Source organism: Phodopus roborovskii, unplaced genomic scaffold, assembly GCF_943737965.1.
Source record: "Phodopus roborovskii unplaced genomic scaffold, PHOROB, whole genome shotgun sequence".
NCBI classification, from domain to species: domain Eukaryota; kingdom Metazoa; phylum Chordata; class Mammalia; order Rodentia; family Cricetidae; genus Phodopus; species Phodopus roborovskii.
In genome coordinates this window covers 1458918-1477755 of record NW_026126446.1, presented here as the reverse complement: position 1 = coordinate 1477755, position 18838 = coordinate 1458918, and the positions used below count along the sequence as shown (strand labels likewise).

Sequence of the window (18838 nt, the reverse complement as noted above, 5' to 3'; positions counted from 1 at the left end):
CCAGAGTGGTACATTCCTTTGGAATTCCCTCCCGGCTCCCTGTTATCAAGAATCAGACAGCCTGCTGAGGCCTGAACTCAGACCCTGTCAGACTTCTGACTGTATTTTCATGGTGTTAATAACTTAATAAAATTCTTGCCCAAAAGGAAAATCCACCTTTGTTCCCCTGTACCCCAACTGAAGACCTTTCACTAGGTATTCCAGGTCTTTCCTCATGACCTTCCTGCCTCAGCCTGTCAAGTACTGGAATGACAGGCATGTGTTACCACACTTGACTATCAACTGCCTTTTTATAAATGAGAAAACTAAAGTTTAGAAATGGTTAGAATAGTTTTTCCTAGATTTGAGCCCACTGTCCCAAAAGGCCATGTTTATCACAGCATACTGAAAGACTGCAGGAGTGGTGATGAATGACTACATGCTCTATGGGTCCAGCAGGGAGACAAATAATAGCAATACTTTGCCATTACCACAATGATAGGCAGAGTCCAGCAATGAACTTCCTAGAAACCCAACGCTCTTGCCTAGTGGATTGAATATAGAGATTATGAATTATGGATGAAAGAAAGGAGGCAAAAGTTAGCTTTTGAACTCAACAATGAAGACTATGTCCTATGCATAAGGTCATGCTGATCTGGCAGGCACTGGCCCAGCTTTTTAAGTAGAGTGAGATGAAAGCAAGAAGGGCATGTCATCTAAGAGAGTGACATTGTAGAGCCCATGATAATGGTCACTCTCCAGAGACTGCAAAGAGATCAGCTTATTTGGAGACTACTTTGTGTAGATATACATGCATAGAATCACAAAATCAAGATATTTATTTTGTTCTCTTGCACACAACACTTTAAACAGTCCCATTACAGCATTCTGCTCTCTAGGAGCTTACAGTCTTAAACAATCAAAGGCATTACATCAAATGCACACTTGCCATTTAGATTATTAATCTGAAGTGGCTGGAAAGGTAGGCTCAAGATTAAATGATATAATGTACACCCTGCCGGAGTCTCCTGATTTTAGTAAGGAATCAGAGCCCACGATCTGAAAGGGAATTTGGGACAACCCTACCGTAGTAGTGAAGAAATTTTGATGGATGCTGAGGAGGTTCTGAATGTGGCAATGGGCTATTGAGTGTTCTTCCGTCTTGGACTGCAGTTAGTACCTAGGATCTGTAACTCAGGGGGAAGTAATCCTTTAACCAGCTTCCCAGAAATTCTAATGGGGTGACTGCTTCTTGAAACAAACTTAAGACTTCACCTGGTTTGTAAATACCAAGTTGGTAAGATAATTATAGCCACAACATTGTAATGTCTACTGTATCAGAAAGCTGAGAGATTTTAAAAACTAAGCTGCTTGGGATAAAAGACAGAAAGGGAGAAGTAGTCAGGGCTAAAGAAATTCAGACATAGCCTTTCCACAGAGGAAAGGAGTTTTGATAAACGAAAAAGCTGGGTATAAAAGTTCAAGAGCATAGGTCTTAAGCTTACCTCAGACCCGCACTAACTATACCCTCTAGAAAGCTAAGGGATCTCAAGTGCAGGTTTTGCAGTAGACTGCTTCTAACTTGACACTACCCTGAAGAACCATGAGGTTTCTCTTGGTTTCAGATTCACAGCACCTTGTCCTAATTGGCCTTGGTTCTTCTCACCTGTTTCTGTTTCTGATAGTTATGCTTTGTTTCTGGTTTTGGGGGTTAAACAAGGCGTGGCATATGTTAGATAAGTGATCTACATCTGAGCTGCATCTCAGCCCCTGGAAGGTGTTTTATGGCAGCTCATCTGGAGATCTCTAGAAAGCACCAGGGTCACCACTAAATGTGGTTTCTGTATTCCCCTGGGTTTATTATTCCTTGGCTTCTGAGATAACGACAGGACAGGCTATTTGCACCGTAATGTTCCGCTCTGTCAGTACCTGTTATTCACTGTGTAGTGCTAAAAACCAGCAGAATGAGATTGAATTAAGAGAAAAAGCAAAACTCTAAAGTTAATTTCTTAGATTTTTTTTTTTTATTTTTTTAGCCTCTGTCCTGTAGGCTTAAAACCTTTTCTTGATTCAAAGCCACTGAAGTACACATTCCTTGTTCTCCATTGTTTAATTGGCACCCATAGAGAGAAAGTACAAACTTCAGAACTACAATATGGGGCCAACAAGATGGCAGGTTTGTTTCTTCTGTTCTCAGGCACAACTGGATCTAGCACCAAAGAGGGTAGGGTTTAACAGATCAGCATAGGAAGAATCACTTTAAAGAGGTAGTTTGGAAACAAGTCTGTATATGGACTAATGATTGACAGAACATTCAATGGGATTTTGTTTCAAGCAGTTTTCCTGCCAGCCTGGTTTTATCTTACCAGAGAGAGAGTCTGGATCTCTTCTCTCAAGTCCCTACATCTTGACTCTCCTTTACATCTCCCGGAATTCTCCTTGTCTCCTAGTCCCGCCTATCTTGCCTTCCTATCTGCCAACAGTGCTTTATTCATTAACCAATAAGAGAAACATATTTACAGAATGACATCTCTCATCAGGATTCTTCATTGAGAAAAGGGGTTTTGGCCACTATAATCTATGTAAATCCCTATAAATAATAAAGGTGGTCAAGCAGAGGATGGGAACCTACATAGTACACACTGAGAAAAATCTGGCTGTTAGCAAACCATGCCCCACATCTCTCCAAACAGAAAGTTGGGTTTTTGCCCTTCTGGCCTTTGACTGGCTGATCTGCACTGTAGATCTAAGGTCTCTTGGCCTTCAAACTACTTCCAAAGAACCCCAGGTCTTTAAAAGACAGGACTAGAGAATTTATATATGCTGATAAGTGTACTTTGGCTATAGTCCCACACAAGTGTGTGTGTGTGTGTGTATACAAAAAGCATATTTGGAGCTAAATAAATGTTTGTGGAATGAATAAGTATTGATCAGCAGCATTTAGATGTGACATGTGCCTAAGACTTACCATATACCAACCAGCAATTCAGAATCTCAGGCCTGATACCATGTAGCCCCATCCTCTGTCCCTTCCAGGTGCAGCTTTGTTATTTTAATGTTGACTCAGGGTAATCATCTAGACTTATCAACAGAAACATCACCTAGGAATTTAGAAATGCCAGATTTAGTGGCTCTATAGTTGAGGTCTACCAAGTAGTGCCTTAACAAGCCCTCTGAGTGACTCTGAAACACTCTAAAGTTTGAAAATCATTGGTTTTGAGGAATACACACAAAAACAAATGTAGAAAAAAAATTACAAACTCTTGTTTTGTTCAATTGGAACAAACCAAAGTACTGAATCAAAGTAAAACGCCAATGGTTTTATTTAACAATCCCTATTTCTATTGTCTCAAATTGATTGTCCTGTTTTTGTTTTGATTGATAAGTTCATTTATAATCAAAGTGTTAAGTGGGAACACAAGTTGATGAGAGAACAAGAATACATACTCCACAAACTCAAGGCCTGTAGTTAGTCCCTAAACACTCTCCACAAACTACTAGTATTTTGGCATAACACATCACACCTAGAGAAAGGCACAATATGTTTCCCACTCACTGAGTTAAGACTGGAGCTTACTTTCTAGTGTGAAATTTAAGTTCCAGGTTAGGTGAATTACCATCAATCCTGTTTGAAGTTAAAATCTCTATCACTGACCCAGAATCCCTCCTACAAAATACACATATTATCCATTTAAAACAAAAATGCACCCCCCCACACATACAAAAGAACAAGAAAAATAAAGAGAAGCAGATAACCAAGTCATTAACTAGGAAGCTACCTGGATTAGACAAGGCTCAGGATTATGAGGAAGAAGACATCTTACGGTGGCTTCTCAAGAAAAATGTCAATTTCATCTTATTAGAAAAATCACTACTCAGAGACTGTCAACTAAGCCTCTATGCAGTATAGGTGTGTGTGCATAAAGAGACAGGAGAGAGGAAGGATGATTGGAGAGGGAATCATATCTTCCGGTCCCAAGATGCTTCCTGCAGCAAATGATAAGGCCACATGTGGGGTCTGACGTTAATGGCAATGCTCTGTGATGTCCACTACCACTGCCTTCTTCCAGCTGAAGAGAAAGTATCCTGTCCCAGCCCCTGCTGCTACTGCGATGCATAGGTACCCATTGTAGGTCATGAAGATGAGCATGAGGAAGTAGCTGATGACCACCTGGATAATGTGCAGCACTGTCTGCAGGAGGTGGGGGAAGCTCAGCATCTGCTGCCTGGGGAGTAAACAGACAGGAACGTCAGACTCCGGAGCCTGCAGGTCTGGAGAACAGCTGCATCGGTCAGCACAGCCTTCAACTGGATTGAATCATAGCTATGCTGGAAACTGTGTGCATGTGTGTGTTTGGCAAGATAGAACCTTTGATTTTCCTTGAGCTGGTCTCAAACTCACTATGTAGCCAAGGATGGCCTTGAATTCTGATCCTCCAGCTTTCACCAAGTGTTGGGATATAGTTATACATCATGACTAGCTCTAACTTTTGACAGAAAGGAATCAATTGTATTCTGCCATTCTTTTATATCTTGACTATACATTCTTAAAATGCCCATTACTATTTAGCAAATATTTAAAAAAATTGGATTCCTTTCAGTTTCTTTCAAAGTGGCAAATACTTGCAACTTACAACATGTATGTGCCTTTGCAGATCCCGAGTCCTACAACCCACTACTAGTAACTTCTAAAGTTACATAGAATCATAAACTCAGGCAGAAAAAAAAAAATACCTGCTTTGTTACATTATTAAGACAGCTCCCTAGAACCTTCCTTTGGAACTATTTCATCTTACCCAACAGTTTTGTGTGTCTCCATAAGGATGGTTCCATTTGGTCCTGGGACAGGCATGGAATTATAGCGAATGCTAACTTGAGACTTGCGCAGCAGACCTTCTCGGGCTATCTTGAGTCCTTCATAAAACATTGCTAGTAAAAACACTGCTACGAAAGCTCCAGCCATCTCTAAGGGAGGAAGGAATGACAATCAGAATCATCAACCAGTGTGCTGCCAGCCTCAGTGGTACCGCCTGTGACCCCAGTGCTCAGGAGACTAAAAAATGTTAGTAGGTTTATGAATAATTGGATGGTTGTCTCTTTACCCATCCAGTAGAGATAAGAAGTTATTGAAAATTACTGCCTTTGCTCAAGAACATATTTACTTTCTGATTACATCCAAACACATATAGAATACTTAAAAAAAAAAAGGAATAGCAAATTGTTGTTTAGTTACTTAACATGGTTTTGTTGTGTAGCTCAGGTTGATCTTGACCTCCTGGAGATTCTCCTGCCTCAATATCCTGAGCACTGGGATTACAGGTGTGCACTACCACATCCAGCTAAAGCAAACTGTTTTTAAAACTGTCAACTATATATTTTGATAGGCATTTAAAGAGATTTTTTGTTTCTACCTCCTTTTCCAAAATCAAATTTGTTTATTTCATAAATAAGCTTGGTATTTAAAGCAGTTTAAGTAACCATTACACTCATGCAATTGCAATTTAAATATAAATTAAATATAAAATTAAATGTAAAACTGAGATTCAGGGTAAGCCCTTTCACTATATGAGGCTTATTTATCTGTAAACAGGCAGTTATGAGATGAATACTTATTTTTTTTGGAGGCAATGTTTATGTAGTCTGGCTATCCTCAAACTCTCTATGTCGACCAGGCCTTGAAGTCTCAAGTGCTGAGATTAAAGGTATTCAGTACCATACATGCCAAGATCAACAGTTTTTAACGCAGGGTTATGCTGTGGTATTTGAATATGCTATGTAGTCTTAGGCCTAGGACCAGTAACAACTGAACAAACAAGCAAAGGATTACAAAAGATCTTAATCTGGCATTTTACTTATTTTACAGTACTCCAACAAAACATACACATCAATTAAAGGATGAGCACTGGAGGATCACAAAAATTATGCATTCTATCTTCTGATTGGGGAATAGGAATTGTGATGGTTATGTAGCATAACCAAACTGATCTGGTTATACCACAGAAAGAGATGCTGGATTTCCAAATCTATGTCACCATCTCTCATGTGACTGTCATCTTCAAAGATTATCTGAGGGTTACTCACCTCCAGGTGTGTTGATTACCAAACCAGAAAACAATAGTTCCACATTCTTAAAGCCAAAGTAGAAGGTCATAGGCTGCCGGAAAACCAAAACAAGTCAGTCAGAGAAGACTGAAGACCCTAGTGGGAGTCTTAGGCAAAGAGGCTCACAGTAACACATCTAGACAAGAAGAATACTTGAAGCAGGGGAGGCTTTACTACCTTGGGCACTAAGAGTCTCCCCCATCCCACCCCATCTTATGTCCTTGTATCTTTTCTACATGAAACAGGACTTAATTCAGGAAAGGGTAAATTCCAAAAGGAAGTATTAAAGAAAGAATTCTAGAGTGTCTTGTTTCTGGTGTCACTCTGTATGTTGCTACATGAAGACAGGAAGGTCACTTGACTTGTGTGTGGTGGTGGGGGGCAGTCTGCTTTGGTTTCCCTCTTTGACCTTCCAGTGCTAAAACTCCATGTTTCTATTGTCCAAGTGTGTGGGCAAGGGCCTGTGCCATCCTCTGGGACACATACCATCATCATCATGCTGTCTCCTCCACCATGGGAGTGTGAGGCCGTGGTGGTTGGGTGATGGTGAGGTGGCATGGTACTATTGTTGTCCATGTGGTCCATGTGGTTCATCCCCATATGGTTCATGCCCATATGGTTCATCCCCATATGGTTGGAAGTATCCAGTTTTCCAGAAAAAGGTGAGAGTCAGCAGAAAAGTCTTTCAAGAAAAACAATTATATATTATTAAGGACATAAAAATATTTTCTTGATAAATACTTTGTCTGTACAGAACTTTGCCCAATGAACAAACACTTTCCTAGATACAGAAGTAACTTGGACTACTGATCACCTTTGAGACAAAGGACAAAGGGCTAGTATTGAAGGCTTGAGACACCCATTCCTTACTCTGCCGAACCACTCCTCTAAGAAACGGGTTTAATACGTGTTCAAAATAAATATAAATAAATGGAGGAAAGAAGCCTCTTCAGATTTCAGGAAATAGATATTTGAAATAATTATCTCTTAACATTAACAAAATGTAATTGCTCTTAGGCTCTCCAAACAATCATTGGTAGATAAAAAGCCAGGACTTCAGATAATTCTCCTAATTGGGATGGCCTGTGCTTAACCAGGATGTTCAGACTCCATTTAGAGGACAATCAGCTTTGAGCTCCTTTAAATCTGAAGAAAGGTCTGTTGCAGCCTCAGGCAAGGAGTGTGCTCAGCCTTCAGACACAATTTCAGTCCCACTAGGACATGAGAGTTAAGAACATGAAAAACCAGGTATAAATTGGATAGTCTATATTAAATTAAACGTTAGACACTGCACATTTAGCCTTATATCTTTCTACCATGTTAATGCTTTACTGCAGAAGTCAACATGACTCAAGGAGCAGTAACTCCCATAGCTGCTGTGTGGGCAGGGGACTGGGAAGTTGGGATATAATGTGCAGGGGGAGATGTTCATTAAACCTGTTTGTTGTTGTTTGGAGACAGGGTTTAGCCTGTCTGTGTAGTTCTGGCTCTCCTGGAACTGACTATGTAGACTAGGCTGGCTCTGAACTCAGAGATCACCTCCTGAGTGCTGGGATTAAAGGCATGCACCACCTCTTCCTGGAAAAACCTGCCTTTTTTCTAAGGTGTATTTTTATTTGTATGAGTGTTTTGCCTGCATCTATGAATGTGTATCACTTGTGTGCACTGCCTGAGGTAGCCTGAAGATGTTGGATCCCCTGGAACTGGAGTTACAGAGGGGCGTGAGCTATCATGTGGGTGCTGGGAATGGAATCTGGGCCTTATTCGAGAACAGCAAGTTTGCTTAGCCTCTGAGCCACCTGTCTAGCTCCTGAAATCTCTTTCTGTCCCTTAATTCCAGTATGTAGATGAAATTAAAAGTAGGAGCAGGGCATGGTGGTGAGAAATATTCAGTATGAGGCAAGCCTGGGCCACATAGTGAGACCCTGTCTCAAAAAAGGCAAAAGAAATTGCAATTAGGTATCCCATGGACTTGAGTCTGAGTATGCTTCTACTTACTCAAGCTCCTTATCAGGGGCCAAACTTGGAGCTAAGTATTAGTACTTCAACATCAAATAAAGGGAAGTACTTGATAAGGAGCAAAGCACAGAAGTAAGCAGAATAATTTCATGATGTAATTAGCATTATGGACGAAATAAACAGGGTAGCATGACATCGCTAAGATGTGGAGAAGATGCACCTCAACTAGCAAGTTTACAGCCAGGAAGTACATGTCTAACTCAATAACACAAATTTTGCAGCCAGCCTTCCCTCAACTCCTACCCTAACTCCTAACTCTATGACAGAAGGTTTACATAATTCCACCACACAGGCATAATTAAATTTGCACTTTCAACTTCAGTGACTGCCATTTTGGACCCTACATTATCATTATAGAGTTGAGAGTCTACCCAGTCCCCAACACCATTGTTATGGTATTAAGATGTTGAGCAGAGGTTTTGCTCATGAAAATTTTACAATAAATACCAATTAACAGGATATGTAAAATAGTAAGCCCGCAAGCATCAATGATGAGACAATTGGCCAGCAGTTAGCAGTTTTCCTTTAAAAAAGTAAATTATGATGTAATGGTGGGATTATTGTTTATAACTTATGATTCTGAACCAAACAAATAAAATGGCATCAGAATAAAAGGAGCCAGAATGGCTAACAAAGACACACAAACAGAAGTTATCCATTTTTTTGGAGCCTTTTATGTGTTTTACTTTTCCATTAACTGAACTGAATCTGATTAATGATGTGGATAATGTTTAAACAACTATCAAATCTAGCATTTTGCATTATTATTTTTTATTAAATTTATTTTTGTTCTAAATTTTATTTTACATTCCAACCAAAGTTTTCCCCCCCACCCCACCCCCATTCACTCCTCCCAACAGGTAAGGGCTCCCTCCCATGGGGCATCGACAAAGTCTGGCACATTAAGTTGGGGCAGGACCAAGCCCCTTCATAGCAGCATTATTCTTAACAGCCAGAACCTGGAAACAACTTAGATTTCCCTCAACTGAAGAATGATAAGGAAAATATGGTACATTTACACAATGGAGTGTTATTCAGCTGTTAAACAAAACAAAACAATGTAATCATGAAATTTGCAGGCAAATGGATGGAACTAGAAGAAACTATCCTGAGTGAGATAACCCAGACTCAGAAAGACAAACACAGAATGTACTCACTCATAATTAGATATTAGATGTAAAGCAAAGGATAACCAGACTACAAAGACTACAATCCACAGCTCCAGAGAAGCTAGGTAACAAGAAATTATCAATTTTATTTTCTTCCAGTGCGAGGCTGGAAAATGATAACATTAGAAAAGCATAAGAGATAATTTCATTCTGTATATTGACAGGAATCCAGGCCATGGAGAGGCAGTAAACATTTTATTGGCCTTCATTTCTAAGAGGTAGAGGGAGATAAAGGAATGAACCAGACACAATCTTTCCTTTGACACTATAGAGGGAAAAGGGAAGTTAAGCAGTCACTCTTCATGACATACACTCTTTAAAAAAAGCAGGAACACAGTACCACAAACTACTTGAGCCCCACACCCTTGATTTCTTTGAACTCTGATAACACTGTTTTCAGTCACAATATTTGAAGACCTGGCAGTTTCTTTTTGTTAAAGCCCTATGTACCAATTAGAGAAATCTGTGTAATGGTAAATATTATCAAAAACCCTTGAGACAGCTCAACGACCCAGTGATTCATCCGCTCAAAGCTCAAGAACAGCTCTAACCTATGCAGCCACTGTGCAATGTCATGTGTGTAGGCTGCATTCCACATTCAACCACACCAGGGAAGAGAGCAGGAAGAGAACCAGCTTGTTTTTCTTGTAATGCACAATGGACTTCTGTAATGGAAACCTTCTGTAAAGCTTACCCAGTGGGGTCCAGACAGGGAGGAAACCACCATACAAACAGTGTGGCTCAAACTCCAGCCTGGTGCACCCTTGGGTTCACCAGACTTCAGATTACTGTAACTCAGGGAGCCAGAACTTGCTTAGCATGTGTGAGGGGTCTGGGTTTGTCCCTAACTGTGAAGGGTTGAGATTAGGAAAAATACCACAGGACTATGTCAAACCAAATTTACATACATATATGTATATAAATATATATGTATTATTTATTTATAAAATATTATTATAATATGTATCAGGAAGAACTTACCATTTATTTATGAAAACATAATAAATATGGGCTTGCATTAATAGCTCTGTGGCAGAGCACTTGTGTAGGCACAACTGAGGTCCTAGCATCAGTCACCAGCATGGCAAAAACAAATGTTCTATTTTATTTATTTTTTAAAAAATTTGTATTTTTATTTACTTTTACTGTATGCATATTTTGCTGCATGTATATATGTTCACCACATGCGTGCCTGGTCCCTGTGGAGGTCATAAGAGGGCATTAGATCCCCTGGAACAGGACATACAGGTGGCTGTGAACCACTGTGAGGGTGCTGGGACCTGAACTTGGGTCCTCTATCAGAGCAATCAGCGCTTTTAAGGAAGCCATCTTTCTAGTCCCCTGAAACTTTAAATCATAATAAGCAAATGCCAGTCTATATTTTTTTCTGTCAACTTAGGTTTTCAGTGATATACCATGTGTCTGGATAACCAATTATATACATAAAAAAAACTAAACACACTTTACCCATTCCCTCTGGAACAGAAACTCTATTCATAGGCAGCAAAATGGTATTTGTTGGTTTTCCTTTGATAGCTTTAAGTTGATCCAAGCTCAGTTTATTCTAGAACAAAAGTGGATACTGATGGAAGAGTCCATCAGAACCGAAAGACACACAAGGCTGTCTGCCTTAGTTCACAATCTGAGTGGCCTAACCTCATGTAATCTGGAGCTGGCTGTTGTTTGACTTATTCATGTTTCCCGAACTCCACAGCAACTTGCTCTCTAAGAACTGTTTTCTGTAATTTAGCTCCACCCTTACCACCTCTTTCTAAGAACCGGGTTCAAGGTTCACAAAGCAACTGGTGTACATTTTATAGAATCAAGTTTTCCATTATAAAGCAATTAGTGCAACCTGAGTGAGGGCAAGGCAGTACGAGGTGGAACTTAAAATCTCTGCGATAAAGCATTGATTCAATGGGTTTCTGTTTGGACACACTATGGTCATATGGTAATTCCATGCTAAAAAACAACTTTCTCTTTGTTTCTTACCCTCCTTTCTCATTTCATCAGCATTAGTTAGGAAGAAATAACAAAACATGGAAAGAACAGAAAAAACAAAACAAAATTAAAAAAATCCCTGATTCTTAACTGATAAAATCTACTTGGAATATTGTTATGTTACTGGGCTTCTATCTTTAGAGGTATTTGAACTTGGTCCTGCTGCCCTGGTGGTGAATAAATGCTACCTGTAGAGTCTGTGGGCACCCTGGGTAGCCCTGCTGTTCTTCTGTGTCCTCCTTGCCTGCTTCTAAGCACAGATGTTTGTGGTGGAATATTTAGCTGGCAGGACAGAGAAAGACTCGATACAGGTGCTTATACAAATAGCTTTCTTTCTATTACAATTCAGTCATGTACCCCTGGGAACTGTAAGAAAAGGCAATTTCCCCATCTTCTCTAACAAAGACTCACCTAAAAGATTAACTTGAGGCAGGTCATAGCACAGACCTGTAATCCCAGCATTTGGGAAGCAGATCGAAAGTTTCAGGTCAGCCTGAGCTACATAAGGAGACCCAGTCTCAAAAAGCCAAACCAAGCTAAGTAAAACAAAATGCTTAAAATGCTAAACTGCAAATCCTAGAATCTATAGCAAAATAAAAATGAATTTGTGGACAGAAGCTAGAGTGTAACAAGAAAGCTAAATCCTGCTGGCATTCTGAGCTTCCACACTCACTGTATTTCTAATAGGTGAGCTTTAAACTTCACATTCCTTTATTGTTCTGGCATTACATGATGGAGGAGAAACATTCCCTTGGACTATGGAGTAGACCCACAAAAGGCAATAAGGAAGTGCTTATACATGGCATACAGGCCATCTTTCTTCCCAAGGCAGATGTAATCTAGAGTTTTGGACAGTTCTTCTGGAGACTGCCTAGGCCTTTCCCGAATTGCATGTTAAGAAGGATAAAGAAGGGTTTTATTCTTAAAACGATTAGGTTTATGTTTCCTTTTAGACTGGTACAAACAAAGCTGACACACTCAGCTTTCCTGTTTTTGGCAAAAAAAGATATGAGAAACTCAAGGTCAAACACATTAAACCATAATAAATAGGGATTCATGTTCATGGACTATGACCACATGATCAAGTAACCAGTTTAGCTGCATGAATACTATCTTTTGATGACCTGTACAGGGATAGTATATATCCTGAGAATTGGCCTGACTTTGTTTCAAGTGCCTTTCAAAAACTTCCATGTATGAAGGGTCGATCTACTCTTCTATAGTTTATCTTTGAGGACATACTATAGGGGAACTTTCAGATAGCTAAACTTTAAACTCTCTTGATGGCTTTATGAAATTCAACACATACACACACACACACACACTTCTCTCTTAGTCTTTCATATTTTAAAAAGTCACCCAATGAGCCAGTCCTGGTGGTTTATGCCTTTAATCCCAGCACTTGGGAGGCAGGGGTAGACAGATTTTGTAAATTGGAGGCTAGCCTGGTCTACAGTGAATTCCATGCTAGCCAGAGCTATACAGTGAGACCCTGTTGCAAAACATAAAAACCGAAAAGTCAAGTGAAACAATGCTTCCGTTTCACTCTTTTTGCCAGTTGGTAATGAAAACAAGGCCAAGGGACCACTTGTAAATCCTCGTCTGCTTCTCTACAGCACTGGCTGGGCTGAAAAAGATGCCAGAATAGGTTAAGGATTAATGTAGTGATTCTTTACAGACTTTCAATGAACACCATCACTGTGTTATTTTCTTTCTTCACTACATATCACAGGAAGCATTATTACTTCAGGTCACCTGTGGCATCCCTGAAAGCACTTTTCATGGAGGGAAACCAGGCTGTCATTATTCACATTCAGGCAACAGTAGAACACATGTGGCTGCATTACTCATACATTAGACTCCCAGGGTGCATCAAAAGCAACCAACCACCAGACACATAAAGGGGAAAACTACTTCAAACAATTAGACTCAAGAGCTTTCCTTTATAAAAGTGGCCAATAATCTAGACAAACAAGAAATGCTGCATGGATTGACAAGTTTTTAAAATCATAAAACAGCAGCTATCAATTAGTGGCTCTCTGACCTGGAGGCTCCTGGCTAGGAATATCTATTCAGCAAGGACAGTAATTCGGCTGCCCTGAGACTATCTAATTTTGCCTGTGGAGCAAACCTGTGATATGACTCTAACCAGAAAGAGACAAAAAATACCATGTTTCCAGCTATTAGACGAAGGTCACCTCGTGTCATAAATTTCATCAGCCCACATCAACCCATCGTATTAACCTGTTCAGACTGAACACGCCAGATAGGAAACCTGTTGGGGCAAGACAGATGCTGGGGAACAGACTTCGTGAGGAATTACATAGCCACCGAGGGTCATCACTTTTAAGAGAACTCATGCTAATATCAGTGTTTAAAATCCTTCTTGTCCAGTCCCTACATCACTTATGTCTTCTGGACAACATGAATGGACAATACAAATACCACATAAGCAACAAAACATAGGAGAAGGAAAAACAAACAAACAAAAAAACTAGTTTAAACATGAGACACAGTAATTAGTTTACTCTGAAAATTGTTTTGTACTTTAGAGCTTCATTTTCCTTAACTGTAAAAACAAGACAGTATATTATTAGTGGAGCCCTACCCAAAGCCAAAGCCTCATTCTACATTTCCACTTGTATCTAGTAAAACAGAATGCCTCTAATGTCCTTACTACTGGACTGTAATTTCAGGGAGCACCCTGCCTTATTTACCTTTGGGCTGTCTATATTTTAACATATTGAATACAGTAATAAATTATAATAAAAATCTGCATAAGTAAATTGCTTTTTTGAGACAGTCTCACAGGCAACTCTGGCTGGCCTTGAACTCAGAGATCAACCTGCGTCTGCCTCCCATGCACCCATGCGCTGAGACTAAAGGTGTGCGACACCACACATGGCCTCCTTAATATTTAAGGGTACACTAGTACACTCTTAATTTCCTTTTAACTATCTTAATGAGTCTGACATGCTATATAGTATCTGATATGCTTCAAAACTATTCAATAGTTTTATCCTAAGACGTAGCAAACTGTAATTGATATAGAAGTAACACTGGCAAGTTTGTTAGCCTTACTTCAGACCTATGTAAAATCTAGGAAAGGGACCTTGCAGGTAGGACTATTCATTTTCTTCTTCTTCTTCTTCATCATCATCATTATGTGGTGGTATAACTGAACCCACACTCTATAGCTTGACAAGCAACATATAATCATACAATAGAGGAAATGAAAGAACTATCAGATTATAGCAACTTAAAGTACATTTACTCAGTACATTTATTAAATAAATAATTGCATAGTGCCTGGACAAATGTTTTTTTAAAAATCCTTTTTTTGGGGGCTGGAAAGATGGCTCAGAGGCTAAGAGCTCTTCCAGAGGACCCAGGTTCAAGTCTCAAGATCTGACACCCCAGCACAGACATACATGCAGGTAAAACACCAATGCACATTAAAAAAAAAAAATTCCTTCTGAAAATTCAACAGTATCTTTTCAAGATGGAGGAACCAAGGCACTGAGAGCCTTTCAGGTTTGTTCAATGCTATACTAGAAAGTTGAGGTCCCTTTGCTAGAACCTGCATATCTTTACAACTAGCCCATTCTCTGTAAGCATTAGAAGACGTTCTGGTGGGCCTCAGGTTTCACCTTTGTGTCTGCAGTACTCTTGTGCTCCAGACAATCATTTCTTCAGCATCAAAAGTCTACCTTTCCAATCTCTTGGGCAACATGTCCTCCCCAGCTCCCAGGGTCTACTTCTAAGACTGCTACACATCTGTAAAAATTTACCTTTTCCAGTAGTCTAACTGGGACCAGGTGGCAACAAATCTTTAAACTGTTTTCATAACCTTTTCAATCTGTGCTTATCTCTGTCAACATGCTAACACAGTAGTGTGGACTGGAAGCATTTCTTCAAAATTCCTTCTCATTTCAAACCTCTTCTATAGACTTATTATTTTTGACATGCTAAGGAAAGAAGTCTGTTTTTGAGTAATCAGGGCCCCCCAAAACAAATGAACTGGAGAAACCACAGAAGTTGCAGTATGGATGCTTTTGTAAATATAGGTATTTTTAATAACTGTTCCAACACCTGTGGGGACATGTCAGGAAGTGTACTGCTCTATTCCAGAAGTATAAGTGAACTCTTCCAGCTAAGCCAAATGCAGAAGCTCCACCACGATCTGAATCATGCTACTTGATGGTGATGGTGTTGGTCTAAGAACCAGCAGTCCAGGTTAGACTAGTATCTCTACTCCAGTTGTTTACTGCTTCTCAAGGTGTAATTTGCTTTTCAGGATGAAATAGGAGGAACTATTTTCTCCTCAACTGGCACACTGATTTATTACCTGACTTTTATGTCTGTCTGCCTCTCTCCTCTTATTTTAATTCTCTTCACATGGGTGTATTTTACTAAGACAGATCTTAGCGTTTCTGAATGAATTTAGCACTTTGAAATTTACTGTTTTATTTTATTTTATTTTTTACTATGGCCTCTTGGAACTCTTTCTCCCATTATCTGCATAGGTCTAAATCCTGTCACTATTTACATTCATTATGCAGTATGCATATAGCACCCAAACTAAGGATATATCAAAGCCTGTAACTCTTGTGAGTGTATACTCTGTGTCTTACTTAGTGTCTCTATTGCTGTGAAGAGACACCATGGTGACTTTTACAAAGAAAAACATTTAACTGGAGCTGGCTCACAGTCTCAGAGATTTAGTCCATTATTCTCATGGTGGGAAACATGGCAGTGTGCAGGCAGACATGGTGCTGGAGAAGGAGCTGAGAGTTCTACATCTTGATCTGCATGCAGCAGAAAGAGACTTAGTGCCACACTGGGTGTAGCTTGAGCATATATGACCTCAAGGCCCACCTCTACAGTGACACACTTCCTCCTACTACACCTACTCTAACAAGGCCACATCTCCTAATAGTGCCACTCCCTAAAGGCCACGCATTCAAATCCATGAATCTATGGAGCCATACCTATTCAAAACACCACAGTCTAATTCATTCTGTAGAACTAGGATGTCACTTCTATGAAGTTTTTCTTGTATTTCTAACAAATAAAATCTTTTTGACTTCTTTTTGGACTTTCCTACTTAGGGAAATTTGAACTGACAGTTCTTAATATACAAGATGGAAAAATATCACATATACTTGGTAAGTTCCTTGAAGGCAAGTAGAAACAGAAGCACAGACCACCCTTCTCTACATAATTCCCAGGCACCATGAGTTCAAGGCCACCGACCCTTTATGGTAATTACAATTAGAAATTTTAGTTCTAGCCCTGATTACTTTTCTTATACATTAGGCAATTTAACCTCTCTGGTCATAGTGCCTTAGTCAAGGGATGTAATAATTTACCTTTTGTGGACAGCAGTTTCAATAAAGCAAACACATACTTGTCTTCTAAATGCACTCAGAGTAATAGTTGATATGCTTCAGACATTCTCACTTCTCAGGGTCTTTAACATTTACTTATCAAATGCATTTAGATTACCTAGCACTTTCCAGTGCACTCCTTTAAATAATTAGCTTCTCTGAGAGGTATTTTGCCAAAGTAGAGACAGTGAGAGCCTTTGTGGCTTCTGGAGTCGGACCACTGACTGGTGTACAGCTCTGTCATCACTGGAACTCAGACCAAGTTATTAAAACTTTGTGAGAAAAATATGAACACATAAAACTGGGATAATAACATCATAACATTATAAAAATAAAATGCAAATGTATATAAGCAACTACTACCTAATAACACACACAGTAAATAATAAATGCTAATTACTTTCTTCCTAACTTAGGTGCTTCACAAAGACTGCTGAAAATAAACCCAGGAAGCTAAGAAGACAGGATTATGAGGTTCAGGCCAGCTTGCGCTACATGATTAAGTTCAAACCAGCCTGGTCTACCAAGTGAGAACTCAAGAAACTAGTCAACAAAACACCAAATAACCCTATTAAAAATGGGGTACAGAACTGAAGAAAGAATTCTCAATGGAGGAAATCAAAAAGGCTGAAAGACACTTAAGAAAATGCTCCACATCCTTAGCTATCAGGGAAATGCAAATCAAAACAACTTTGAGATACCATCTTACCCCTGCCAGAATGGCTAAAATTAGAAACACCAGTGATGACTTATGTTGGAGAGGATGTGGAGAAAGTGGAACTCTCCTCCACTGCTGGTGGGAGTGCAAACTCATACAGCCATTTTGGAGATCAGTATGGCGGTTCCTCAGGAAAATGGGAATTAGTTTACCACAGGACCCGGCAATCCCCCTCTTAGGCATATACCCAAAGGATTCACATCAATGCAACAAAGACATCTGTTCAACTATGTTCATAGCAGCACTATTTGTAATAGCAAGAACCTGGAAGCAACCTAGATGCCCTTCAATTGAAGAATGGTTAATGAAGATGTGGCACATCTACACAATGGAATACTACTCTGCAGAAAAAAATAATGGTATCTTGAAATTCGCAGGCAAGTGGCACTTGAAGAAACCATCCTGAATGAGGTAACCCAGTCACAAAAAGAGAAACACAGTATGTACTCACTCATATATGGATTTTAGAACTAGATCAAATGATCACCAGCCTATAATTCACATCACCAGAGGAACTAGGATACAAGTTGTATTCTAAGAGATTCATATAAAGTCCCTCACAGAACTGGGAAGGGACAAGTCCCCCAGACCTCAGGTAAAGTGGAGGAGGACAGCTAATGGAGAGAGAAGTAGGAGAAAATGAGAGGGAGGAGAGGAAGGCATGTGCGACCAGGAGGATTGAGCCTGGTTAGGAATGGAAAATAGGAAAGAGAGAGAGAGAGAGAGAGAGAGACAGACAGAGACAGAGACAGAGACACAGAGAGAGAACATAAAAGAGGGAGCCAATATTGGTTTGAAGATAAAGTTGAACACAAAGAAAGGTCGAGGGAACTACAAGACTGCTCCCAACTAACAATCTCAGCTTCCGTGGAAAGGCTATCATAAATGCCCTTCCCGGAGAGTGAGATCAACAACTAACTTCTCCATGGAGTCCTCAACTAATGCCTGTTGAAAACAGGAGCAAACACCCATACATAAACACTGAGTCGAACTAGAACCCAGAAGCAGATGGAGAGGACAAGACCATGCGGTAGAAGTACATAGAGACAGCTTACCTGAACAAGGAGGAGCTAAGGGCCACTAGACTGATAGCTGGGAAGCCAACAGGGGACTGACTCGGACCCCCCTGAATATGGGTCTCAGCCAGAAGGTCTGAGCAGTCTAAGAGACCTCAGACAGGGGAGCCAGGATGTATCCCTGGTGCACAAAAGGACTTTGCAAACATATCCCCCATGGAGGGATAACTGCCTTATTCTAGAGATAGGAGAGAAGCCCTAGTCCCTACTTCACAGGACCTGTCAGATCTACATGACCCCAACTGGATGGCATTCCCCTACATATGGTATTGTGGTGGGGGGTTGGGAGGGGAGGGTGTTTAGAGTGCATGGGAGAGGGCAGAGAGGGCAAAAGGGAGGGAAGGAGGGAGGGAGGGGCTGGAGGGGAGGGAGGGAGGGAGAGGG

At 40.1% G+C, this 18838-nt stretch overlaps 1 protein-coding gene across 2 annotated transcripts in view; it reads right to left on the bottom strand.

Annotated features, from left to right (window-relative positions):
* Positions 1 to 800: 800 nt before the first annotated feature.
* Slc31a1 (solute carrier family 31 member 1) overlaps positions 801 to 18838 on the bottom strand; it is a 29928-nt gene continuing 11890 nt past the window's right edge. For both annotated transcript variants that reach the window (XM_051187911.1, XM_051187910.1), the window contains exons 2-5: positions 6568 to 6763; positions 6061 to 6133; positions 4776 to 4944; positions 801 to 4205 (exon numbers count right to left, since the gene is read on the bottom strand). In XM_051187911.1, coding sequence (XP_051043868.1) covers positions 4004 to 4205; positions 4776 to 4944; positions 6061 to 6133; positions 6568 to 6711 — 588 coding nt within the window. In that variant the 5' untranslated portion in view covers positions 6712 to 6763 and the 3' untranslated portion in view covers positions 801 to 4003. The remainder of the gene's footprint in view (positions 4206 to 4775; positions 4945 to 6060; positions 6134 to 6567; positions 6764 to 18838) is intronic.